The following is a 25852-nucleotide window of genomic DNA, read 5'->3' on the forward strand; positions in this document are numbered from 1 at the left end:
AAAAGAATCTCTGCAAAGCTATAGCAATTTGGGGTTTTTTTTTAATTTGTAATTGACATAACATCATCAAAATCTCTGGTAAAAATGAAATCACATTGACAATCCTGCCTATGTTAGTATAATACATGTTAGCTGAGCTGAGGCAGACAGAAGCTATGCCACTTAACACTTTTGTTTCAAAACATTTTGCAAAGCGAAATTATTTAACCTCTTCCTTCCTCCTTTTTATAACACTCTCTATGTGCTTGCAAGAGGCCGAAAAGATCCATGAATAGTAATAATTAAATGTAATAGTATCTCTTCAATATTAGTAAAATTGCAAGAAGTGCAAGGCTCTCCTGGGACTCTTTGACCACCAGCTCATGAATTCTGAGGATTCCAGCCCTGAGAAGACTGAAGAGCCAGAGAGATTTTGTTTCAAGCAGAACCTGAAGCCCACCAGGAGTTCACAGATCTATACCAAAAGCTGATTTCAGTGAGTAACTTTAATCAGTAAATTCCAATGAAAAAATGCTTTACTTGAATTTTTTCCCCCGATTAGCTCAATAAAATATGCTCTTTGAAATGAGATCTGACTTGTGTTGCAGGTTTAACAAGGGCTAATTTAAATAGGCCCTCATTACTGTTACAGGGTTAAAGAGCAAATGAACGAAACACCTAAGTTTAGAGGATATCTTTCAAAATTCTGTGAACTAAAATAAATAAACTGACTTGTGTTTTGACAACTGGTGTTTGGCTTTTAGCCAAATAACAGGATAACAGAAGTGCGGAAAATTGAGATGTGCTCATTAGAACAGTCTCAAATGGAGCCTCATCAGACTGCATGATGGATTCCACCCACTTACTACAGACTGAGTAAGAAAAAGACTCCTACATTCATGGTACATTATCAATTTGCCTAAGAGTTCTTTAACTTGTTTTTCATAGAGATACTTGCAGGTACACCAAAAATGTGGTTTTCTCCTGCATTCGCGTTAAAACCATCCAGTAGATGGGGCCACAGAGTTGTACAAAACACAAAAGAAAGTATGATTGGTTCCTCCTAAAAAAAACCTCTCGTAGTGCAAATAGAGCTTTGTTAATCCATTAAATTCTAATGTCAGGCAAATAATTTATTTGCTTATATCATGTCTTGACTGTATGACTCATTAAGCTCTACTCAGAGGCTATTTAATATGATTCCGTGTGTGTTTGATACTGAAATAATTACAACTGTCAGCCAACAAAAATTACAGCTGACATCTTAATTTTCATTCATCGTTCATTCCCAGGTATTGTACAGGTGTGAGATAGGCTTGTGATGAAGAGACACAGTGGAAGTCATTGATAGTAAGTGTAACAAGGACGTCCCACATGTAGAAAGGTGTGTGTGACAGGAGGAACATGTTAGTGGTGCCTGCTGAACACAAAGAGGATGAATTTATGAATGTAACTTGGATGCACCAATTGGGAATTTTCCCCATTTATTTGAGATCTTTGCTTGTATTCTTTTTAAATGTGCGGATCAGAAAAGAAGGTGGGGGTTTGAAAGCACCTGTAGGGAGGCTGCAGGAGCAGGGGCAGCCCCGGGGCTGTGTACCGGTGGGTGCAGAGGTTAAACTGTGTCTGCACACGGGATGCAGCGTGATACCAGCAGCAGAAGGGGCTCTGAAGGTGTTCCTGAGCTTCGCCTCACGGAACGCCAAGTTCCTCGTGGATTCAGTTGTGAAATCCCATCTGGGACCCGGCTGAGCCACCGCTGCCTATGAGCGGGGGTCTCGCAGGTCCATGGGGCAGGAAAATGAGCCCGGGGCTGTGTGAGGCCAGGGGGTGCTTTAGGTCCGGGCCGGGGTGAGGGGCGCGGAGGTGGCACCGGCGTCGCCCCAGGGCGGGTGACATCGAGCAACCGGTATAAGGTGCTGATGTGAAGCGACCCGAAAGACGGCTTCGGTTCCCAAGGAAAATCTTTGCCTGGCGGGAGTCGGAGAGAGCCCTCTGCTAGGGGATGCCCGGGTGGGAGCCCTGTCCCAGGGGAGCCCGGGTGGGACCCGACCCCGCGGGGCGGGGCGGTGCCGTGCCGGGATCAGGTTGGAGGGGCCGCGGCAGCACCTGGAGGCGGCCCCGCCCGAGCGCAGGAAGGGAGCGCCCGGCGGGGCGGGAGGGAGCGGCCGGATCCGGCGGCGGGGCCGGGGCTGCCGCTCCGCAGAGCCCGCGGGACGCTGCCGGCAGCGGCCATGGCTTTCGGGAAGGCTCCGAGGGACCCGTTCGGCACCGCCGTGGGCAGCCTGGTCGGTGAGTCGCGTCCAGCGGTGCCCCCGCGCCGCCCCCTCTGTCCCCGCCGGGCGCTGACCCTCGGCTCCCCTTGGCCTTTCAGAGCGGGCGACGCTCGGGTCGCTGCAGACGGAGGAGTGGGGACAGTTCATGCACATCTGCGACGTGATCAACGCCACGGAGGAGGGGTGAGCGAGCGGGCCGGGGGGCTGCGGGGCGCGGAGGCGGCACCGGCGTCTCTCGAGGGCAGGGCGACATCGAGCAGCCGGCGTAGGACGCTGATGTGAAGTGACCCGAAACGAAATAGCGCAGGGAGCACGTAGCTTTGGTTCCCAGGGAAAAGCTTTACCCCATCGGGGCTTTTATGGATTAGGCTCGGAGGTTCTTCCCCATAGACACGCGGTAGAGAAAGGTGGTGGCAAAGGTATCTTATCTGCTCGTCAGGCTGAAGGGCTACCCCTGTGCTCTGCAAACCCACCTGGAAAAAGGCTTTGAGCACTTGGGTGCCTACAACAATATTTAAAACTCTTGGCTTTTGCCTTCGAGCTCCCCACCGTGCAGTGTCTCTGCCAGGCTGTGCCGCAGCCGGGGTGAAGCACGGGCTGGGATCCTGTGCAGTGGGATCCATCCCATCCAGGTGTGCTCCCAGAACTGAGCTGGTCTCTTGCACCGGACAGCCACATCCAGGTTCGCTCAGCCACTTGCTGCTCTGAACTTCCTTGTTTCCACCTGTAAAAGCAGAAAAAAGGAAACTTGTTCTCATGTAAGATCTGCTTCAGCATTGCATTCTGAGAACTCATTCTAGTAGTGGCATATTTTAATACTAGCTAAAGAGTTTTTTCCAGAACAATGAGGTATGGCTTACTTTCTGCACAGGTGTCTTTTTTACTGTATCAACTTTTCTCTCCACTCCTTGTTTTGGATTCCATGCACTCACCCGTGGTTCTTAGTACTTGGAATGTCAGTAATAATGACTTCCTTCTAGTTATTGCCATAAGCAACAGCACGCTTTGACCCTCAGTGTTAGTTTTTATGTAAAGTTTCCATGCAACAGAGCCTTTTTTTTTAATAAACTGTTTCCTTTTGTGCACAGCTTAAGCTTGCAGAGGAGCGAGCTCCTTGTAACTTCCTCCTAGGCAGCTACTACTAGTCACAGTCTGTAACAGAATAGTAGGAGCAGCAGAACTGCTGCATCTAATTAGGCAAATTGTTATTTTAATGCAATATCCAGCTCCTGACCAGAGCATTTCCAGATGCTTCAGTGGGGGAAGCAAATAGGAGTGGGTTTGTGGAACAGCTCTCTAAAAGGGAAACTTCTCCACTCCTGTGCCATCTGTCACTTGATGCTCTACTGATATGCCTGGGTATGACATATGATTAAGAAAAATAGAGAAATGTCTCCTATTTTTTTTTCGTTTTTTCTCATGAAGTATAGCACTTCAAACAAAGAGATGCAGTAATGGTAAACACCCAGCTAATTTCATTGACTTTGAAATGTTTTCAACAAAGATTTCTTTGGTTTTTTTAAGTGAAACATTGTATTTGGGCCTATTGCTCCATCTTAGATTCTAGAGAGATCCTAAAGAGATGTTAGGACATCTTGTTTATGTTGATCATGAGTGTTGGGCTGGCCCTAATAATTGTACACTATAGGTAGTCCATATTAATGAGGCAAAATTGCTTCCCACGTGTGATAACCTCGATACCATCTTCCACCCTTTTCCCCCTACACAGATAGTTAAAAGATATGGGGTATATATATAGAAATGAAAATGGCTGGGTTAGAAATGCCCCTATCTCTTGGCTGGAGTGGGTTGTCCATGCATCCCTGGTAGTTACTCAGATGAGTTAAGTGCATCCTGCAATTATAAGATTGGAAGTTATCCATGACACCCCTACTCCTGACAGCACTCCCAGGAGAATATATTCTAATTGCATCATACATGAAAACTGCCAGTCAACTCTTGATACATCTGGCAGTTGATACTTCCTTTCGTGGCAATAAAAGCTAGATATGTAATTCTATTCTACAACAGTGCAAAAATATCATTTTGGAGCAGACTTTGCAGAGCAAAACTTTATCTCTGCACAAGTCTCTGGAGTAATGCGCAGTCTGCAGCAGATTCACTGCTCTGTTGCTACTTCAGTGCTGAAGAGATTTTGCTGAAATCAATGGGGCAATTGCTCTGGTTTTATGTGGGTGTAAGCACAGGGGTGGATTTGGTCCTGTATCTCAGGCTGGTATTTTTGGTTCTTGGATGAAGTTATGAACTAGAAAACTTCACTGGTAACTTCTTCTCTTTCATTTTTTGTCACAGGCCTAAAGATGCAGTTAAAGCACTGAAGAAGAAGCTTTCAAAAAACTGTAACCACAAGGAGATCAGGCTTACCTTGTCTGTAAGTACAGCTATATTTATATTAATTAGACACTAAGAAGGCAAACAGTCTAAACGATAAGGTGGCATGCAAATTATCCCTGACACAACTCTCCAGGATGTTTTCAGTCTTTGTTGTTTGTGTGTACAGCACTGCCACAGTGCAGATCAGATGGTTTGTTGGCATTCCATGGACTCCTGGATGATGCAAATTCTGGTGGCGAGGTGGATAGGGAGCTAACTTGTTCTGTGTAAAAGTAGGATAGTTCTTATTTGCTCCAGTGACTGTCCTGTGAGAGCCCCACCTGTTTGTGAAAGACATAGAGGTTAGGATATTACATAAAAGCTACATTTGACCATTCTATTACTCACCTTGTGGTGCTGATCTTAGTCAGACTAAGCACAGTGTGCAGCACTGGTGGAATGTGTGATACATGCTTGGTAAAAGGAAATGTTATCACATATAAATGATAAACTTGAAGGAAAAGGTAACCATGGTGAGTTAAGTAAGGGAGCAAGAGGCAGAGTGAGCTGTGTGAAATTCAGACTTTATGGCTAAAGGTCGGAGTGTCTGGGAATATCCTCGCTTGACATGTGGCCTCTAGAATCTGACAGTGTTCCTGAACTGCCCCAGGGTTTGGGGAGCTGTTGTGATTTCAGTCAATTTAAGATTTACTGGAGTATGTTAATGCAGAAAGTTCTAATACTCTCCTAAGTCCTGAGTTTTTGACTTGAATTACTCTTGACTACCAGTCGTGCTACTGTGACAAGAGTAATATCTTTTGTATTTTAGGTTCTTGAAGATTTTAGTTTTTTGTTAATTGGTTAAAAGTATTTTCTTCACCATTTCCTTTTTTGAGGTTTTAGAGGCCCATCTGCATCACTTTGAGTACTATTACTCATAGGTTTGGTATTTGTTGTTCAAAATCATAGTCTATACCAAGATGTGCTGAGAAGTGATTAAAGAAGATGGGTGATGGATAGGGCCAAATTGTAGGTCGCTTAGCAATTGCCCAAGTGTCTCCTGACAAGTTAGAGATGCAGATAATTGTTAAACATGTCAATATAGACCTCTAGCTCACTCTGTTTCCACACTTCTTCCCTGGCTTCCTCCTCCACTGTCTCATGAGTCACATTTTTGTGTGTTCTGTGTGTTTGCATAATGGGACACTGGCTTTCCACTTTACCTGCCATCCCTGTATCAGGTCTGTCTCCTGCAGCCCTTGTGCAGCGAGGTCCTGTTGTGACTATCTGACACAGTCTCTGCTGATAACCCAGGGTTTAGGTTTGGGAGCTGTTCCTTGAGTATTTACTGTGCAGATATACCCAAGGTGACACTATAGCTTAGCTTTTGAGTATGTAAAAGTGGGAGAAGGATCTTGATCCAGGTCTATCCAAGGAAGAACTTTATCACACTGGCCTGGGAGCTCATTGTATTGCAGACAGAGCATGCAGCAAGTTCAGCTGGGAGTGCAATTCCTGTTCTGTTCCAGCCCCTTTCTCTGTCCTCACCCTCTACCATGCACACCTGTAACTTGACTGCCAGGCAGTCACATTCTCTTGGCCCAGCTGCTGTTTTCTGTTTGAGGAGTTCTTATCCCTGTATTTTTTAATCTTTTTTCCTTATTTTTTTACATTTAAATAAGTTTCAGACTTTCTTCTAACTCTCTCTCTTTCTTGTTTTAGTTCTTGCATAAGATCTTTTATACTTTGTCTCTCCCTGTGCCTCTGGCTTTTTTCCTTTTTCTTTTTTTTTTACCAGTACTGCTGTTTTTTTACCAGTACTGACATCATTTTAGCATGTGTAAAAGCTTTTCCTTTGATGACCTCATTGCTAGCCATGTGTAGCTTTTACATTTCCCACATCACTCTTCCTATGTGCTGTATCTTCTGGTTTTATCTTCTTAATTGCCTTAATGAAATTGTTCCTGTTTTCCATTTTGAAATGCTTAGATGACAACAGCAATTAATTGCAAATGGAAAAAAAGAAATAATTTTCAATCACTGAAACACAAGCTGTTCCCTTCCTGTGCAACTCTCATCTCTTAAAAATTGTTTTCCTCACAGAGTTTTGCAAAAATAAGGGTTCTTTTTGGGTGAACTGTTAGTGCCTGTATTTCTTACAATAAGTGTGGTCCTCTAGCTTTTGAGACTCTACATCAGATTGTCTCTCCTACCTACATTAGATAAAACTAAGTGTCTGCAAATCACATTTCTTAGAAGTGCACTTTGATCCACTTCTAACTATTCAACCTTGACACCCTTGAATTTAATATTTCTAATGAAGCTGCTTAAGGAGCTCATTCCCAGAGAATGCACGCTGAGTGGAGTGTGGAAATCTCCATGGAAGCAGCTCAACTGCGCGTGTTAGCCCTGATTTTGTTACTGGAATGTGTTAAATCTCAACAGTGTGTTCCTCCTCCTCACTCTTGGATGATGCTTTATTTACTTGGAGGAAGAAGGCTGAGTGCCAGCTGGATAATGTGCTGGCTATGGCTTGGCTTCAGGTGCTCTGAGCTGCTGAAGTTCCTGTGAAGTCACGTGGATGGAGGTGTTTATGTCGGGCCATGGAGTTGCCTCATGCCCAGTCTTTGATAACACCGAGAGATCGGGGCTGGCACTGGAGGTTGTGCAATCAGAGTGAAGAGGATTAGAACTTTCAGGCAGGAATCCAACAGACTGTGTGTGTGTTACTTGACTTTTTATTGCTGGTAGACTTTAGGTACATAAATTCTGTTTATGTAATGAGTACTGAGACAGCTGTTCAGTCACCTACACAGAGCTCCCTTGGTTTTGTAAAGCATTTGCTGCAGCGCCCCAATTCTGATCCCTGTAAGGTCTCAGGAGCTGAACATCACGTGGGGAAATTGTTTATTCAATGTGTCCCTCTCACTCCTGCATTCAAAGCAGTGGGCAGAAATTTAAGATTAAATTACTGTTTCACCTTTGTATTATATTGTTGGAAAATATTTTAAAGGAAGTCATTTTTCCACAGAAATTGTGGATGCGCCCCATCCCTGGAAATGTTCAAGTCCAGGTTGGATGGGGCTCTCGGCAACCTGATCTAGTGAATGGCAGGGGAATTGGAATTAGTTGGCCTTGAAGGTCCCTTCCAGCATAAGCCATTCTATAATTGCCTAGAATTAAATTTTGACAGGTATTTTTTCCTAAGAATATTTCCACTTATCCTTTTAATCGTGTGTAATTTTTTTGATGCAGAAAAAAATTACCATGGCACACGTGGCCTTCAGATTTTAGTTCGTTAAATTAACATTCTACAAAGCAGAGGATCTAAAAAACAAAAGCATGAGGAAGTTCTACAGCTCCTAAATTAAAAGAGTACTACTCTATTTTATTATACTTTATGGTATATGCTGACAAAGAAGAAAAGAAGAGGACATCAGGTGGGAGCAAAAGAAATCCAAATCTCAGTGTTTGAAATGTGAAATCTGAAAAATTCAAGACTTCTGAAAATTCAGTGTTTTTGAAATGCTGAACCTTGATTAAGTGTACTCAGCCCCTGCACTGTAATTGGTGAGTGGCAGCTGAAAGAGCTGCTCATACCGGTTTGGTTTAAATGCTGGCCTTGGAAAGAGCATATTGCAGTTCCAAACCTCAGCTGGGCAGGCATCAGGATGTGTTCAGTGGAGTGTAATCCTGGAAACGGATTAATGGCTTGTTCCCCTTGAGTCAGAAATGTGAAGAAGCAAGCTGTTCATCTGGGTATTCTTGCAGCCACCTTGGGTCTGAGAAGTGTCCCTCACAAGCTGCACCCATTGCTCAGCTTTATGGATCAAACCTGGCTGCTTTAGATGTGCAGTGAGCCTTGAAATCTGAGTGAGGTCTCTGTTGATAAGGAACATAGCTGACCTTCTGCTATGCTCACCAACTTCTCCCATTTTTTGTTTCTGCTTCACAGTTTAGCTTCACCTCTTTGTAGATTCCTTTTATCATTTTAGTTTTGTGGTTCAGTCCTGTAAACTAGAAGCCTTGGATTACACAGTTTGCATCTTTTGCTGAGTGCAGATCTCTGGGATCAGTTATCCTGGAACATACCAGCTCTGTCAATTCCAGCACTTCTCACATCCTGTTTGCCATTGACAGGAAGTTTAATGGTTTGATTGAAGTTAATTTGCCAGTTTTGTTATTAAAACGTGTTTCTGTTGAGTTTCCATTGAGCTGTGTGGAGCAGTGGTTGGCTTGGCCACCTTGGATCTGTTCTTTCCGGTGGAAGTGGAATCCTGTTTGCACCAGAGTCCTATTTGCACCATAAATACCCATATTGAAATTCTAATGAAAGGTGTTATTAGCATGAAAGTGGCTTGTTCATGAATAGTCCAGTTAAAAATAATTGAGTCAAATTCTTCTTTTTCTTATACCAGCTTAGTTTTTCCCTGAGTGAGTGGGCTGGGCTGGCATAATTGAGTGGAGGATCCAGACCATTAGTTCAGTACTTTCATTCAGTGGATAAATACTCAGTCCCCTAAGTAGGGAATTAATAATAGGGAGTAATATAACAAGTTTCCCATGCACTGGGTTGAAAATATTTTACACAAAGCATCTTTGAAGTACTGCACAGGCAAATGACTTGGCATATTAGCATATGTTTCATGTACTCTCTATGAAAAGTAATGTTTTGAGCCAAGATTTTTTTGTAATTATCTTTATGTTAGCTTTTTGCACAGCAGTCTGTCAGTGTCTCTTTGTTCTACCCTGTTTTCATTTTGGCAATATATTTTCTTCTGGTCTTCAACCTGTTGTCCTATAAGTTCCCGATCACAGTGGGAAAAAAATCCCTGAGTCTTGAGGCTAAAAAATGAGTTAATAAAATGATTTCACTTAGTCAAATGTAGTCTGCTCTGAATAGGAAAGTATACTTAACCTACTTTTATCAAGATCACCATATCATCCCTTTAAATACATGTATCCTTTTGAGAATACATTCTGTCTGTGACATGATTCAGGGGAAAATTTGTCTCAAAACCCATGAAATTTTGCAGCCTTTTGTTAATGTCAGCCCTTTGCTTTCACCTTCCTATCTTCCCTCTTCCTTTGGGAGGGAAAATGAAGCTTCAATTGAAGAGACAGAAGCACAAGAGTGACAATCCCTGTGTGAGTCATCGTCCATCTTTAGATTTGGGCCAGGCAAGATGAGTTCTATTCGTGATTCTGCGCCTGATCTGATTGATCCCAGTTTCCTGTCAAGTCCCAGGTGACTGGGATGTAATGGCACTTTTTGACATCTCTTCTGCAAAATGAGAATTGTAATCAACCACCTCCAGATGTACAAGGGAGAAGTATTATGTCATTACCACATCCTGCTGTGCTTGATAGGGCAGGCACAGTGCTTGCAGGGATCCTGCTCTAAGCATTTGAAGCATGTTTTTGGAAGTAGACTTCCCTCATGAAGATGAATCTGAGAATTGGAACATTTCAGCTCATCTGTTTTAAATTAGTGTGACCTTTGAAACACATGGAGAAATTGTGCTCCAAGTTGGTGAATTTGTTCTTTTCTATTTTATCATTAGTCTCTCACTTACAGGGCAGATTAAAGGACAGGCATTTAGCAATCTGATTTTCTTCTCTTGCAGAGCTCTTCAGAATCTGTCAGACCAGGGTACCTATGTGCTAGGCAGTGAATTAATTCTATTGCTGAACCTGTGCAAGTGATTTTTTTAAGATATGGGCAGATTTCCAGCTGTTAAGGTACCATATGTTCAGTAAGTGCTGTGACATAGAAACAAGGGTGACCATGCTTCTCTGTTAAAAACAGTGTCACTGTGGCTGGCACAGCTCCTTTGGACTGTGCAGGTATAACAGAGCACACAGGGAGCTCCTGTTTCCCTGAAGTGACCTCATCAGGCATTCTAGTGAGCAGTTATCTGTTCATATCCATTCCTACTCTTCCCTATAACTACTTGAAACAAATTTAAAAAAAAAAAAAAAAAGCTGTCAAGTTGTGGGATTTTTCCCCCCTATTCCCCCCCTATTCCCCTCTATTATAATCAAAGGGTTTTTGTGTGTGCAGCTGCTTGAGATGTGTGTGGAGAACTGTGGCCCAAGATTCCAGTCTTTAGTTGTGAAGAAGGATTTCTGCAAAGACAAGCTGGTGAAACTGCTAAACCCAAGATACAACCTGCCCATTGATATGCAAGAGAAAATCCTGACCTTTATCATGGTGAGTCTGGAGTAAACTGTGAGTGTTCACAGTGTCTGCCATGTGGCAAATGTTTAATTGTGCAACCTGTTTAAATCCTGCGAACCTCTTTTGAAAGCACCTTAACTCTGGAGCTGTTGTGGTTCCTGTTGCACTGAATGGAGTTATCCAAAGTGGAAGAAGGGAATGACCTGCCTTTAGGACCATACATTTTAAAAGCATTTTCCTGACCCACTGACTGACCATTTCTGTGACTGTTACTGTCCCTGATATTTCAAAACCAGGTTTGGGCACGAGGTTTTCAAGGGATGGTGGATGTGAGTGAAGTAAAAGAAGTTTACCTGGAATTGCTGAAGAAAGGCGTGGAATTTCCATCCTCTGACACTAGCAGTGGTGGATCTAAGGTGAGGATACACAAGGACATTTCAGAAATGAGATGTGTTAATTTTATGGGACACAGAAGGCATGTTTGATCTGGGTTTTTTTATTTAAATGCTTCAGGGCAGAATATGACCAAATTACTTAAGCACATGTGCAGGAATCAGTTTCAGTTATAACAGCTAAGATAACAATGAAGAAACCTGAGCTATATAGTAGTTTATTTCATTTTCAAGTACAGATTCATGGATATGTTCTCAGAAATGAAGCATCTCTGTCTTGAGACTTTAAAAGATCTGTGCATGCTGTTTACTTCAAAATAAATGAGTGCTTAGTGCTCCATACTTGTCAGCTTCTGAAAGCCTCAACAAAAATGAGTAAGGTTTTACAAAAACATATACTGTTGAGAATATGAACATCATCTATCTTTAAGATTAAATGGAGAGATGTAGAAATCTATAAGAAAATATTATTGTCTGCATATCTCTCCAGCTTTGCACAGTAAGTGTTATTTAAGCCTCTGTCATAGGTAGTATTGTGTGGCATTTAGGACATTAAATATAAGTATGGTTTGAACATTGTGCAGCAGCTGGAAATACAGTACATGGTTTAATGCCATTCTTTCTAGATTTCTTTTTTTTCTTAAAGAAGAATTTTCACAAGAGCTTTGGGCAGTGTGAAAGCCATCCATCACTGTGTGGGATCTTGCAATTACAGAATTTTATGTCTGTAATCAGTGCAGACAGGAATAATTCAGATTTATCCTGAGTTTGATCTTCTGGTTGAATAGTGGAGTACACAAAAGCTTATGTATTTAAAGGTTGTTGGAACTAGCTGTGTGAAGAATGCTCTCAATAAATACTAATTTTTTCCCTCACCTAGTTCGTTAGAGATTACTTTGTCTACCTCATGTACTTGCCAGTAAAAATCAGTGGCAAACCTTCTGTTGGTCTTAGCAGACCTGAACACAGTTTTTACCTTAGTCTCCAGGAAGTTAAGGGTTTGTAGTGTATAGTGCAGGCTGGATTTTTTTTATTAGTCAGTTCAGATGCAATGCCGGTGAAGCTCTCTCAGGCTGTTTCTGCTTTTCAGTCCAGGAGACTTTTGTATTTTACCTTCTGCAGAGACCCAGACTTGGCCCTCCAGCCTTTCTACTGCTTCCAAGTGTGATCACATTCCAAATTGTCCTTCATTGCAAAATTGCAGTGGCACTCTGGGAAGGACTCTTTGCTCTTAGATGGCTTAATTATTCCTTGCTAGCCTGTTCTTAAGCCATTCCCACTTCATCCTGTGACGGTACTTATTTGCAAACCCTTTCTAAAAATATTTGATTTCCAAGCCTCATTTCATTACAAAATAGCCATTAGATTTATTTTTTTTAAATAGGACTTGCTCAACAAATTCCCTGGGAGCACTGATGATGAGGAAGCTCCTGGCCAGTTGTGTAGTCTGAGAGATGTTCCTCTCTCAGCAGGGTGCCTGCTGCAGTTTTGTTAAACCCAAGCTCTGGTTTTTTTGTGTTTTCACAGATTTCACCCTGGCCTTGTGCAAAGTCATCCCCATCCTCTGCCAGTCCTGCCAAACGTTCCTTCCTGCCTCTTCCCACAGGCCCAACGTTGTTGTTAACTCCGGAGCAGGTGCAGCACTACAGGTTTAGGGGAGGGTGGGTCCACCTGGAATGTGCTGTGAATGTGTGGCTTGAGCAGCCTGGGTGCCCCTGCAGGGACCCTCAGTGCACAGAGTGTAGCTCTGGGTTTCTCTTGGGTTTGTGGAGTTACTACTCGACTGTGTGGATATCTAATTACATCTTACAGTGCCCTTATGCAAATTGATAAAAGCTTGTTCAGAGATAAGTGTGAAAGCCAAATTTGTTTCACATAAGGCTTGTGTGAAGAGGTTATTATAAAAAGCAGGAAGAAAAGGACAGTTCTCTTGCATGCCTGCTTGCCCTGTATGGAACTAAAAGGAGGAACAGGGACATCAGTAAGAGGGATTAACTGTAAGAAAAACAAGTAGTGCTATCAGGCTTGGATCTTAGTTTGAGTGCACATTTAAAAGCTGAACTAATTCTATTCATTTCCATGTTGTGTTACCAGAGTAAAATAATGCTTAATAATAATAATAATAATAATAATAACAATGCATATTATACCTAATGGGAAAGAAAGTGTGTATTAGAGGTAAAAATTATTCTGCTTGCTCTGTTCACCTACACAATATTCTCCTGTTGAATTCCAACAGATTGGGAAACTGTACAGTGAGCTGGATATGGCAAAAATGAATGTGAGAGTCATGTCATCAATATTGAAAGAAAATGTTCCTGGCTCTGAAAATCCAGATGATATGAATCTTTTACAGGTACATGATAATTCATTGATGGGGGTATTGGTTTGGTTATAGTTGCTTTTTAAATTGCTATATCTTGTCTTTTAACATCTGAATTCAGATTGACAGATGGAACCCTACAACAGGTTTCTATCTCTCATTTTGCTCAGCTTTCTTTCATCTTCTTCACCTTCCCTTTGACATCTTGATAGTCAGGAAAGGACAATACAGCTGGCAATGCAAATTTAAGCTCTAGGGAATTCCAATGGCAAAAGAATTTCATAATGGAGCGTTCTCTGTTGAGCATGTTCTGTCAAACAGCCCCGAGAACATTCCAGCTGGAGAATAGATGATGACACAGTGTCACTCTCATATCCATCCTGGAGTTTGCAGAGCTCTCTTTATTATCACCAGTCCCTTAGGGGCAGACTGAGGGCCAGTGAAGAATATGAAGCATTGGCTTTATGTGTGTGACCTCAAAGACTGGGAACTTGCTGTGCCACAGAGGAATTCATGTGCTCTGTAAGTGTAGCCTGAAGGAGGTGTATTGCAATAGTCCAGTGATGTGACAGTGAACCTGTACATGCCCTTTCTGTGATATTATGTGCTTATGCTGTGTTTTCCAGTTCAGAAATTAAAAGTACAGTATTACTTCATCATTGCAATAGTGACCTATGTTAATGGAAGCTTTTCGGTTTCACGTTGTCTCTGAGAACTTAAAAAGCTTTTACTACATCCTTCTGTTTCTAACCTTACCTCCAAACTGCTACAATGAGGAAGCATTTTGACAGTTTTGCAGCATTAAGTGTTTTGAAGAACTGATCTAATTTTTGCAAGCCTTGTGTGCTTCTCCTCCCCAGTGTAGAAATTCTCCTGTGCAATGAACCCTTACTGGGTGCTGTTGAGAATACATTGATATATTATTCTTGACCACCTCTGTCCAATCCCTGAAAAGGTTGGGAAACAGAAAAAGTTTGTCTTTTATTTCCTGTCTCCTGCCATGACACTTCATATGTGGGTGCACAGATTGAGCTGCCCACAGTAAACCAGTGGATTCTTACTGACACTCCCAGTAATAAAAGTGTTGGCAAAAGGTTGAGGACAGGGTGTGGAGTTTCCATATGTAGGAGAGTGAATGAAAACTCATTCCTTTCACTGTTGTTCTTTCTGTTCTTTTTCGCCTGTGCAAGGAGTGGTGTAAAACATCAGGCACGGCCAGCCTATTCCTTGAACAATGCTTAATGTTCTCTTTTTGTTTGTGGCACTACCTGGAATGCTTGGATTGGACTTCTGTTGTCACAGAACAAAATCCTTTATTAAAACAGCTGCTTGTTTAGACTTTGAGTGACTTGGAGACATTGATTTTAGTACTTCAGATTATCTGGAGTCCCTCAATAAAAACTGTAACAAGGTGAACTTGATCAGTGTTTACAGTTCTTTATAGTCATTAGTGGTCAGGCTCCTCTCTTTCCCCACCCTCTTTTGGACAAGACTTAAGATATCATATTTCACTGGAAATAATGTGCTGGCCAATAAATAACTGTAGTTAAAGAATAGTTCAAGATCAGCCAAGAAGAGTAACAAACTTTTGTACTGGATAGTGAATAGACATAATGAACAAATAGTGGATGGATGTGCAGGAATTTGGGTCCAGATCAGCAGCTGGTAAAAATTAGCAAAAATGTATTGGAATTACTGGTGACTGTTATTCCAGCTGTTACTCCATCATTGTAAAACTCCAGTTTTCAGACAAATCCATGCCTGAAATTAGTATCTCAATTTCCTTGTCTGTTGAGTATTGAAACTTGCCAGTCTGCTTGTGTAATGGAGTCCTTAGAAATACACATTTTTTAAATGTGGATCACATAGTAAGGTGTGCAGTTGGGGAGATTTTAAATGTAATTACAGACATTAGGGTGAACACAGTTTTGTGTGTTTTATCCTGGGCTGTGAAGCTACAGTATTGAAAAGTAGAGCACTCTGCAATCCCGAATACAGATTTAGCAAAGGGGTGCAAATTTCTTTTTAAATAAATAATTTATTTACATGAAGTATTGTATTTTTTTGAGGAAAAATCAGATCACTTATAATATCAAAGCAATTTCTGAATAGTAGTGTGCAAAGAGAGTCATTTCCCCCCTCTTTTTTTTTTTTGTTTCTTTAAGCTGAGCCAGCCTGCATTTGCCAATGTTGCATGAAGGAGAAAAAATGTTGGCTGAGTTAAAGTTCCTGTTGCTAAAGAATTTGTTTCTTTGAACATGCAAAGTTTGCAGAGGGGAGTAATATAAACAGACTGTCTTCCACTTCACCAGGCAATAATGCAAAATTCTGCTTAATAAACTCTCATAATTCTCCTATCTGCTGATTCTCTAAGGTTTGTGTTACTTTCTCAAAAATCTATAGATTAAGTTTATCCAGACTTCCCACTTAAACGAATAGTTGGAGCTTGAGATTGTCACAGAGCACTTCTGACCTTTAGACTAATATTGTCTTTTCTTCAAGCAGACATTGAACAGGATTATGTCCAAGTATCCTGCTGAGTTTAATCAGCTTCAACAAGAAGGGAGCCTCTGTTATTTTGCAATTTGTAATTTACGCTTTAGAGACACATATATCTTTAGAAATGAAGGTGTGTTGAGAGGTAGAGATTGTGTAGGAGTGATGTGGTGCTGGGAGTTGTGACCCTGCATTGCAGAGATCAAGGACACGGACATTGTTCCATTTGCAGTTGTTGGTACCTGTGTGGTTTGTGTAAATTAAGGAATGTTACCTGTGATTCTACAGTGCCTGAGTGTCTTATCATTCATCTCCAGAACCAACACACTGAGAGACCACAGTCACAATTTCTAATTTTTTTCCTTCCCCTGCCTTGGGCAGAAATTGTACAAGACCTGTCGGATGATGCAGGAGAGGATCATGGAATTGTTGGTGACAGTGGAGAATGAAGATGTAATTGTTGAGCTAATACAAGTAAATGAAGATCTGAATAATGTCCTCCTGGGACATGAAAGGTAAGTGCAGGACCTCTCTCCTCACATTTGGAATCCTACCTGAATAAATACACTTATTGGAGAGATGCTCCCTATGCCTATTGTTGATCCTCCCCATGGAGACAGATTTTATCCTAAAATTCAGAAAAGAAATATGATTGTAAAAAGAGACAATTCTGTATTTCCTGCCTTCTAAACACCTCAGAAATGGTTCTCGAAAGTAGTTAGGAAACATTAGAGTGGTGTAAAGCGAGTTAACAGCATAGGCAGGAAATCAGATGGAGGCACACAAAAATAATTTGGAATTTGACATCCCTTTTTGGCACAGTCCAGTGAATTTGTCAACAACTGCTCCAAATCCTTTGGTGCTGCTGCTTATCTCTGTTAAGTGTCTGTGCTTCCAGAAAAGAATACTTGTCCTCCTTCCTAAACAGTTTTGACACCTTTACTGCGGGAATTGGCCATAGAGCAGCCTTCTGCCTCATTGCATACTTAGGAGAGTTGCTTGCTGTTCTTAGCTGGATTGAAACATAGTGTTCTGCTTGTCTTAGAGAAAATGTTTCTGTCTTTCACACATGAAAGCACAGCAGTACTCCTGTTGACATCCTGGGTATTTGTCTGTTAATGGCGCTGGTAGCATGACTGGATGCTGGCAAAACTGAAATTAGTTTTCAACTTAAAATTCCAGTGTTGCTCCCCAAAATATAATATGAGTATACTTATGGAGAGTGTTCTGATTTAATAGGAGATATTCTTCCATATTAAGAAGCTGATCTCTTCCATGGCTAAAGAGTGTTCTAGGAATCATTATGCATCAAGTGCAATTGTTTTGTATTAAATTTAGCAAATTTCTATAATTTAGTCATCTTTTCTTTTTAATCCTGTTCTGAGTGCTGCACTTAAAATATCAGTAATTCTTTCAAGTGTCAGGAATAAACTTTGGGCCTAATCATGACAATGTTAAGTTTTCATTTACTCTTTAATCTTGTTTACTGTAGTGTTGGTGGATTTTACAGCAGCTGTCTAGAAAGAACTGTGTGATCACTTCCTTTAGGAGGTTTTTCCTTTTAATAAGCAAAAAAGGAATTTTATTCAGCTTTCGTGTAAATCCACTGAAGTCAGATGTGGGCTTACATTTTTGTTAAAAGTGATGAATACTGTTAAGGCCGGGAACCTCAAACTGTGAATAGGAGTTTGTGGATATAATTAAACAGATTCCTCACTAAAGATACAGTGATGGAAAGAATTATTAATTTGAAAGAAAACTACTGTATTCTAGTAATGTAATGCTATGGTTTGTATGGTACAGATCTTCCTGAGTGCAGATCCATTGCACTTCAGAGTAGATAAGTATAAAAACGTATCTGGTTAATTTTGTGTTGCATAAGATTTGTTCTTTGTATTTCCCTCTGAACAATGAGGTGTGTAAAGTGCCAGCTGATTTTAATGAGCTGCATCTGTTTCACACTGTGCGTGTTGTTGGAGGATGAGTTGTGCTGCATTTTCTGTTTCTGATTATTAATGTAGAATCCAAATTAAATCCAGAGCAATCACAGCTGTGCAACCAACAGCTCATGTGTGTAACAGTGCCTCCCTCTAGTGTCTGCAGCTTCTTGGTTCTTTCTTGATTTCAGATAAATACTTTCTGCTCTACGGTTGGAAAGGTTTTTTTACTGTTTCTTTATGCATCTATACTCTTTTTCTGGGCCTCCCTAGTACAGTGACCCTGAATAGCACATGCAGTTGGATAAACTGTCCATATGTCTGTCCAGGCAACTCAGGGCTCCTGGTGCTGAAACACAGTGACCTTCCAGATGTTCAGTGTCACCTGTGTGGGTCTGCTCTGGACCCACAGTAGCACTGTTATCACTCCTAGAACATACATATTTATGCAGATGGATTTTTTTGTTTGTTTGTTTCCATTTTTAAAAAAAATTATTGCAAAGGGCTGTGTGCCAGAACGGGTGTGTGGGTTGTCCTGGGAGAGCGTGAGGGAATGCCCAGAACTCTGAGGACAGAAGGCTTCCTGGGACTCAGCTGGAAGTGTTCTGGCACACTAGGAAGTTACCTGCCTAGTGTGAACAGAGACAAACTGTCGGAACTCAGGGCATCCCTTTGGGTGTCCAGAGTTGCTGGGACCCCTGCCAGGGGGCTCAGAGACCCTGGCACACAGCCCAGAACACCTGTGGGTTTGATTATGACCCGTGGAGCAAATTATCAGCTTTGTATGAAGACCTGAAAGCCACAGAAGTTTAAGCAGTGTAATAATAAAATTATCACTAGGTGAAAAAGTAGATTTTGGGGTTTTTAGAATAGGGGTTTTGGGAACAAGATGGAGAGACTTGGGTATGTCCAGCCTTTCTTCTTCTTCTTCTTCTCTACCTCCATCTTCTGCTGTGATATTGGTACTTTTGGATTGGTTTAGAGTAGAAACTCACTGTCTAACATAGGTGGTCGGTATTGGGAAGTAATTGTAAACATGTTATACATAGTTTGTAGTATAAAGAAATAACACCGCCCTGAGGGCAGTCAGTGTGTCTGGAATTGTCCTGCTGGACGGACCTCGGCAGGGCAGGAGAAAAATTTTTATAGATAAAATACAATAAACAACTCTGAGCCCAAGAACTGAAGAACTCCGACTCATTCTTCGAACGTGCGGGCCGAAACAGAGACTGTTCACGTGTTCTCTTCCGAGAACAAATCACTGTCAGAGGAGCCTTGGTTTTGTTTAGGAACAAGCAGATGGCTGTCTCCAAATGTGAGGCCAGGAAAAAACCAGCTGGTGTTGGTTGTAGGAGATACCAGGACCACAGCCCTGGAATGGGAGTCAGATAGCCCATAAAGCCAAGTGCCCCAGAGACAGCACCTGGAGTGCTTGTTTGGAGTCTTTTGAGAATCAAAAGTTGATTATAACTGGTTTCATATTCTTCTGAAGCACAGCACAGGAATGTAAGAATGAACATTTAACTCTGCACCTTCAACAGGTTCTCACGGAACAGAGTTCGTTTCCTGGAGAACCAGAGGATACAGCGGGAGCGGGAGGAGGTAATTAAGGATGAGCTCCTGAACTGCAGGACTGCAAACATTCCTTTTGCTCTTCCTTGTCAAAAATGCACTTCTGATCCATGCAGAATTTTATTCTCTAGTTGAGAGGTACAGGAGACAGCAGAGTGACACTACTCTTACTGATTTTTCTAAAGTCTCAGTTGCAGAATTTCATGCAAATTCATGTAACTAAAGTAGCAAACAATGTCAAATGCAAGAGGGAAGCTTGGGCATGAAAAATGGGAGACAGATTTATTCAAATGCTGATTTATTGCCTCTCCAGCTAAGCACAATTATCTGCCATGCGAAAAATGAGAAACCATAGGTTCTTTTCATTTGTTTCCTGTTAATGATCCAGAGACTGAAATACTGCTGCACTTTGAGAATTCACTTCTATTGATTTTTTTTTCCTGAGTCAAAGCTTTTTCTGAATTGTGAACAATGGCTTGTAGCAAATCTTTAATGACCGTCCTTTATTGATTGATAATTATGGTTGTTAATTATATTGCCCAAAGTAGTTTTGCACATGTTTTGCCTTCTTCTAAGCCATAATTGTGCAGTCATCTGGGACTCAACATGAAAATGCATTGTGAATGCTGAAATACTGCTGACAATTATTATAAAAAGGTAGAAGATGGTCTTGTTTTCCTTGAAAAGCCACCATTACTACATTCTGATTATGTAGGTGGATGGCTTTGATTGATGGATCCACTGTTGGGTTAGTTGATAATTCAAATGATGTAGTCTGTGCATTTTTATATTATTAAGCAGACTCTGAGTTTAAAATGCATCATCTTTTATTTATTTATTTTTCATCTGGTGTTACCAAACCTGTATGATTCAAGCATGTGGTTTTATTAAACCTTTGGCTGGTTATGTTTTAAATTCCAACACATTCACAGGAGAAAGGAAGGGAGCTCTTTTCTATGTCCTAGGAAACATTATTGTGGTTTTGATTTTTTTTTCTATCCAAAAAGGGACTGGAAAAAATCAATCTCCTAAGTACATATCAAATCTCATTAACACAAGTAAGTAGCATGAAAAGAATTGTATAGGATTGATCAGAAAATCAATATCAAACCTGTATCTAAACGTTCAGAATGGCTTTATAGAATTGAATCCTTTCTATTTTCTACTTCAGAACTGGTTTTCTTTATTTTTTGAAATTGTTTTTTTCTGAAATGCGTCTTTTATTTCATTAGCTACATTTCACACACACAGAGTCCTGATCTTCTCTTATACTTAACAGTTTTTAATATTAAGATTTTAAAAGTTAATGTTTTGTGAAAACAGCGATTTGCTTAAAACTATGCAAGTTTAAAAAAACAATGCAAATTCCTTAAAAAAAACAAAACACCAGGAAAAACCCCACATAACTTATTCTTTTTCAAATGTTAAGCTGTACAGGAAACAGCCATCTGCTCCCTCAAGTGATCTACTTGGCCTCTCCATAGATTCTCCATCTTCTGTGTCTGCAGTGGTGCAAAGGGACCCTGCAGTGTCTCCTTCAGGAAGTAAGTGGTGAAGGAAGTTCCCTTCCACTCTGATTCCCTAAAACCCACAAGAGGTTACTGGAGGAATCAAGAAGTTCCTTGTAAGGAAGAAAAAAAAAGATACTCCTTAACTTTAAGGATGTTTCTTAAATTTTCTTAAAAGGAGAATTGAAATGTGTTCATAGGAACAAAATTGTAAGATATTGTAAGGTTTCCTGTAATTTTTTTACAGTAATCTTTCTCCCCTTTTACATAGATTTGAGCAATAGAATATGCTCTGTTTTCTACTGCAATGAGCCTGTAAAACACTCTGGTAGCTGCTTGTTCTGTAGACTTGGCAGGAAGAAACAGGAGTTTTTTCAGGAGTGTTAGAAAGACTTGGCTTCAAGTACCCTGAATTACTATTTGCAGAAGCCCCTCCTTTACCTGCTTTAGGGAAGTCCATATACTAAAGCTAAAGGTGTGAATGTCCCCCTGGGAATAAATCCCTAGATTTCCATTTTAATCCTTTACAAATAGCAACAAGAGTTTTAAGTGGTATCTATCACGTAGAGCTCTGCTGATGTTCTAAATATAGAGATAAATACCTTGGATCTAAGACTTTTCAGAGTCATTAAAACTTTGCCTTTCATGTGATAAACAGCAATCCATTTCAGAGCTGTATAGGCCTTCCAAACAAAAACTTTACTCTTTTAATGTTCAAAGTACAAGTAGCTACTTTTGCATAATAATGTTTAAATTACCATTAATTATCACTTTGAATTTCAGATGGCCTATCTGCACACCCTGAAGATAAAACTAGGTCTCATCCATCAATTTACCCACAGCTGGATTCAGCAACTCCTACAAAAGCTCATCAGTCCCTGTGAGTAGTCTCTTATCAAGGAATGGGAATGGATTACAGATCCTTAGGGGTATTAGTGCTCTATAATTCATCTAATGAATATAAGAATCTCTGAGGACACAGATTTACTACTTTTGCATATTAGTTCAGTAGAACAAGTGGAAATTCCCTCTGTGCTAGACATTGTTTGAGAGGGTTCAAAATACACTTCTGCCTGCATCACTGTTTTGTCATAGATAGACATAAATGTACCTGACTTTTGGCAGGGAAAGGGAGAAACATGAAACAGGTCAGGAAAAGGGTTCAACACAGGGGAGGTGTCTTAATAATTCATGTGTGTGGGACACTGGTCCATCTGCCCACGCTGCTGCTCTCAGATGTAACACAGAGGAAAGACAGACCGGCCAAAAATATTGGAACAATCAGAATAAACAGTTTTGATCATTTCTTGCTTATATTCAGTGTATTGCTCTCTCCTAGATTTGCAGCTGAAGCACAAAGCCATAGTTTAAGCAGCCCAGCTGGACACACATACAGCAATGTGAACATCTATAGCAATGTGAGTAATACTAACGTTCGGGATGATCATTCTTGTCTGGCAGCTGTCAAATGAGAACTTCTGGATTTACCCCAACTGCAGAGATGCAAAGATCTCTTCTGTAGCCCTTCTCCATACCTCAGGGAATTTTCTACTGGGTAATACCTCAGGGAATATTCTACTTGGTAACTAGGTCAACTTTCCTCTTTTGCTGCCATAGATCCTAATGTGGAAGCCTGTTTCCTTGGGTCCAGCACAATCCCAGGGGAATTTGCAGAAAGCTCTTGCTCTATTATTTAATTTGTTGCTATGCAAAGCAAGCTGAGCTCTCCTCCTGTTGCCATGATGTTACTCTGGTGTACTTTCTATCAAAAATAAGATATTAAAAACAAACATACAAAAAAACCCCGAAACCCGCAAACCCCCCACAAAAACAAAGCCCACAAAAAAGTCACTTAAACCCCAAGTACAGTGCAGGGCAAATGTCATGCTGCAGAGAAACACCCATGACAGAAGGAATGGAAAGAGCCTGAAGGGACTTAGAGATAATGTTAGAAGGCAGTATGAAATAGAAAAGATGAGAAGCAGCTCCCAAACAAACATGCATAGTCCTTATTTTAAACTGCAAATAAAAGCAGATGTTTGAACCTGTGTGGTGGAACAAGTAACACAGAAGTAAGTTATACACATGTGCTATAGAAGACTAAGTGTTGCTTTGAAGGTTGTGTGAAGAATGAAGATTAATTGGGTTGCTAACTGTTGGCCTTGGAATTTTACCTGCAGTAGTCAGAGAGTTTAAAGATAAGCCAGCAATTATGTAAGTTAGGTCAAACCGGTCCTCATGGAACAATCTGTTTATGCATTGTTTTGCTTGATGTCCTTAGTTGACGACTCTTTTAAGCCCAGTGCCTCTGAACCCAGTAAATCTGCAGGCTGGACAGACTGTGTCATCAAATGGACCATCACCAGCAGGTAATAAATGCTGCAATCACCTCTTTCTTTTTCTTGTTAGAACTTAAGGCCTTTACATAATGGCTGTCAGTGACTAGGAACAGCAGGAAGCATTGATCAAGTCATATTGCTCATGGATTCCATTACATATCTGTCCATTTTAGCAGCTGAATCTGTAGCAGATAATGTGCTACTTTTGGGAAGACACAAAAACACAGGCAGTAATCCTGCTTTTCATTCTCATTTGAATCTGGGTGTGTCTGTCTCTCTTTACTCTACAGCTACATCAAAGAACAAGTCACAGTCGCCTCATTACTATGAGATAATGGAATTCGATCCCTTGGCTCCCACTGAGTAAGTAACTTTTAAAATAGAATTTTAAAATTCTGTTACCAAAGGCAAAACGGCTTTTTCTTCTGAGAGGAAAACCAGACCACTCTACTTAGGCTGAGGTAACTGACCAGCTGCATCATTGATGTAAATGACAGTGGCTGCATTTTGTATGTTTTTTTCAAATATTTCTGGCATAACCAATTAAGGAACATACTATAGCGTGCTCATTAACTGGCATCTGTAAAAATGGAAGAGTAATGCTCTATCAAAATTACTAAAATGTTGTCCAGTGATACAGAAAGGTGAAGGAAATATATACCTACCTGCTGGAGGTAGCTGATTGAACTTCAGCACTGGTAGTTCTGGAAGAAGGTAACCAAAGGAATTCCTGTTCATAGCAATTGTATTTTTTAAAGAATGTTTTTCTACTGCATATGAAAAAAATCTTTAAATTAAATATAAACTACAAAGGGAACGGATGCTGTGTCTCTCCAGAAGACCAAAATAATGAGACAGCAAACTAATACAAAACCTAACAGATGGCAGAACTCCCCTTCCTAACACTAAATTGCAAAAAAAAAAAGTTTGAGCTATCTGTACAAAACTTATTTCTAAGGAGCCACTGTATTTTAAGATAGGGAAATCTCAACAAAGCTTCCATTGTTTTTTTTTAATTAGTGCAGTAATTGCACAGTGATGAATTTGCCTTTTGTGTTCTGCAGTCCTGTTCCCAAACTTGTTTGAACAAAAGTGACAGTATCCAGAGGTTCCTTGTTAAATGTACAATCAGATAATCAGACCAGGGTTGGCTCTTTGTTTCCATGGAGACCTGGGCATCCTGCAAGGGAAGCTACACTGTAAACTTTGGGCACGATTTCCCTGGTGCCATTTGTCAAAATGAAAAGTGATGTAGGAGTCACCCTACTCCTCCTCTTTCAGAGCTATTTATGAAGAAATTGATGTTGTGCTGAAGACAGAAGTTAAAAAGAACATGGACTGAATATGGAGGTGGAATCCTTTCCTGAACACTCTCTAGTGCTGGTCCTGTGCAGTGCTTCCTGTAACTACAAGTGAATAACAGAAGAACATTTTGCATTTTGACACAGTAATTAGTGTTGGAGTACTAAGCTGTGTGCAAGTTGAAGAGTTACTTGGCTCCACACCTTGACAATTTGTCCTAAATGTTCAGCTGTGTGTTCTTCAAGGTCACTTGCATGGTTATTTTAAAGTATTTTGGGTGCCTGTAAAATGTGACTTCCAAATTCACCTGTGTATGAAGACTTGACACCTGGCACAAGTAAAAAAAAAGACACATTCACAGAAACTGCAGAATCCAGTTTCTCTTTTGGCCTCACTGCTATGTTCATCTCCCTAGAAATCTATAAGGGTGTTTTGAGATATAATGTTTTTTCCCCAAAATTGGCCTCTTAATAGATGTCTGAAGATGTGCAGCATTACTTGCCTACATCCTTAATACAGATTTTCCTTTATTATTTTCTTCCTAAAAAGCCACAGTATCTTGGGAAGAACCAAAGCTGGGACGCAAAGTGCTGTCATCAATAATTAACAGAACAGGAAAAAAACCTGCTTGTTCCTGTGTTGTTGTTGCTTTTATTTATGCAGTAAATATTGGAGGGGGATCAGTTGTTTCTTTCAATATTCCTGCCCTGCAGAGATTCTTTTGGTGAGGGAAAAATTAATCATCTACAATGCAGATGAGCAATAGTTACCCATTTACTTTAATTGTTTAATCCTGTTAATAACTGTTTTATCTTTTAGTAAGTGCCTTATCTATTTTAATGCTGAATGTAAACTGTGCACTTTAACAGGTATAGTTCTCTGAATTTATAGCTGATAAAAAATTTGAGAACTTAGTTCATATTCATACCAGATAAGCTAATTTTTTGTGAAATAACTACATTTTAAACATTCCTTATGTTAACTGTTTAAGGATAAGAAGTTCTCAGCTGCTTTTGCAATTTTTATAGCATAAAATTCCAAATAAAAGCAAATGCTTACTGAGAAGTAAACTCTTACTGCTTCCAAGTTTTTCTCTCTTTGTGTATTCCCTGAAATATCAATGTAGGTAGCATTGGAAGTATTTTAGTGTGAAACTGTGCAGTTTGCTGCAGGACCATTAGAACAACTTCCTTCTATCCAAAACACAACCTCG

At 40.6% G+C, this 25852-nt stretch overlaps 1 protein-coding gene across 3 annotated transcripts; it reads left to right on the top strand.

Moving 5' to 3' along the window:
• Positions 1–849: 849 nt before the first annotated feature.
• TOM1L1 (target of myb1 like 1 membrane trafficking protein) lies at positions 850–25709 on the top strand. 3 transcript variants are annotated; one of them, XM_036394632.1, is made up of 15 exons: positions 850–855; positions 2354–2438; positions 4569–4647; positions 10654–10803; positions 11067–11186; positions 12690–12797; positions 13402–13518; positions 16363–16496; positions 19460–19520; positions 20920–21034; positions 21782–21878; positions 22338–22416; positions 23280–23367; positions 23628–23700; positions 24619–25709. In XM_036394632.1, the coding sequence occupies exons 2-15, from the start codon at positions 2401–2403 to the stop codon at positions 24677–24679; spliced, it is 1320 nt and encodes a 439-aa protein (XP_036250525.1). In that variant the 5' UTR covers positions 850–855; positions 2354–2400; the 3' UTR covers positions 24680–25709. The 3 variants fall into 3 exon arrangements, with proteins under 3 accessions (XP_036250525.1, XP_036250523.1, XP_036250524.1); XM_036394630.2 differs by lacking the exon at positions 850–855 and adding an exon at positions 1846–2267; XM_036394631.1 differs by lacking the exon at positions 850–855 and adding an exon at positions 2131–2271.
• Positions 25710–25852: the final 143 nt, after the last annotated feature.

Source organism: Molothrus ater, chromosome 19 (assembly GCF_012460135.2).
Source record: "Molothrus ater isolate BHLD 08-10-18 breed brown headed cowbird chromosome 19, BPBGC_Mater_1.1, whole genome shotgun sequence".
NCBI classification, from domain to species: domain Eukaryota; kingdom Metazoa; phylum Chordata; class Aves; order Passeriformes; family Icteridae; genus Molothrus; species Molothrus ater.

What these genes read in the sequence shown, in the direction of transcription:
- TOM1L1 (XM_036394630.2), top strand. Translation starts at nt 1,985, where the DNA reads ATGCCCGGGTGGGAGCCCTGTCCCAGGGGAGCCCGGGTGGGACCCGAC. An exon ending in AAATCCTGACCTTTATCATG is followed by an intron (nt 10,804 to 11,066) that starts GTGAGTCTGGAG and finishes TTTCAAAACCAG; the next exon opens with GTTTGGGCACGAGGTTTTCA. An exon ending in GTCCTCCTGGGACATGAAAG is followed by an intron (nt 16,497 to 19,459) that starts GTAAGTGCAGGA and finishes CACCTTCAACAG; the next exon opens with GTTCTCACGGAACAGAGTTC.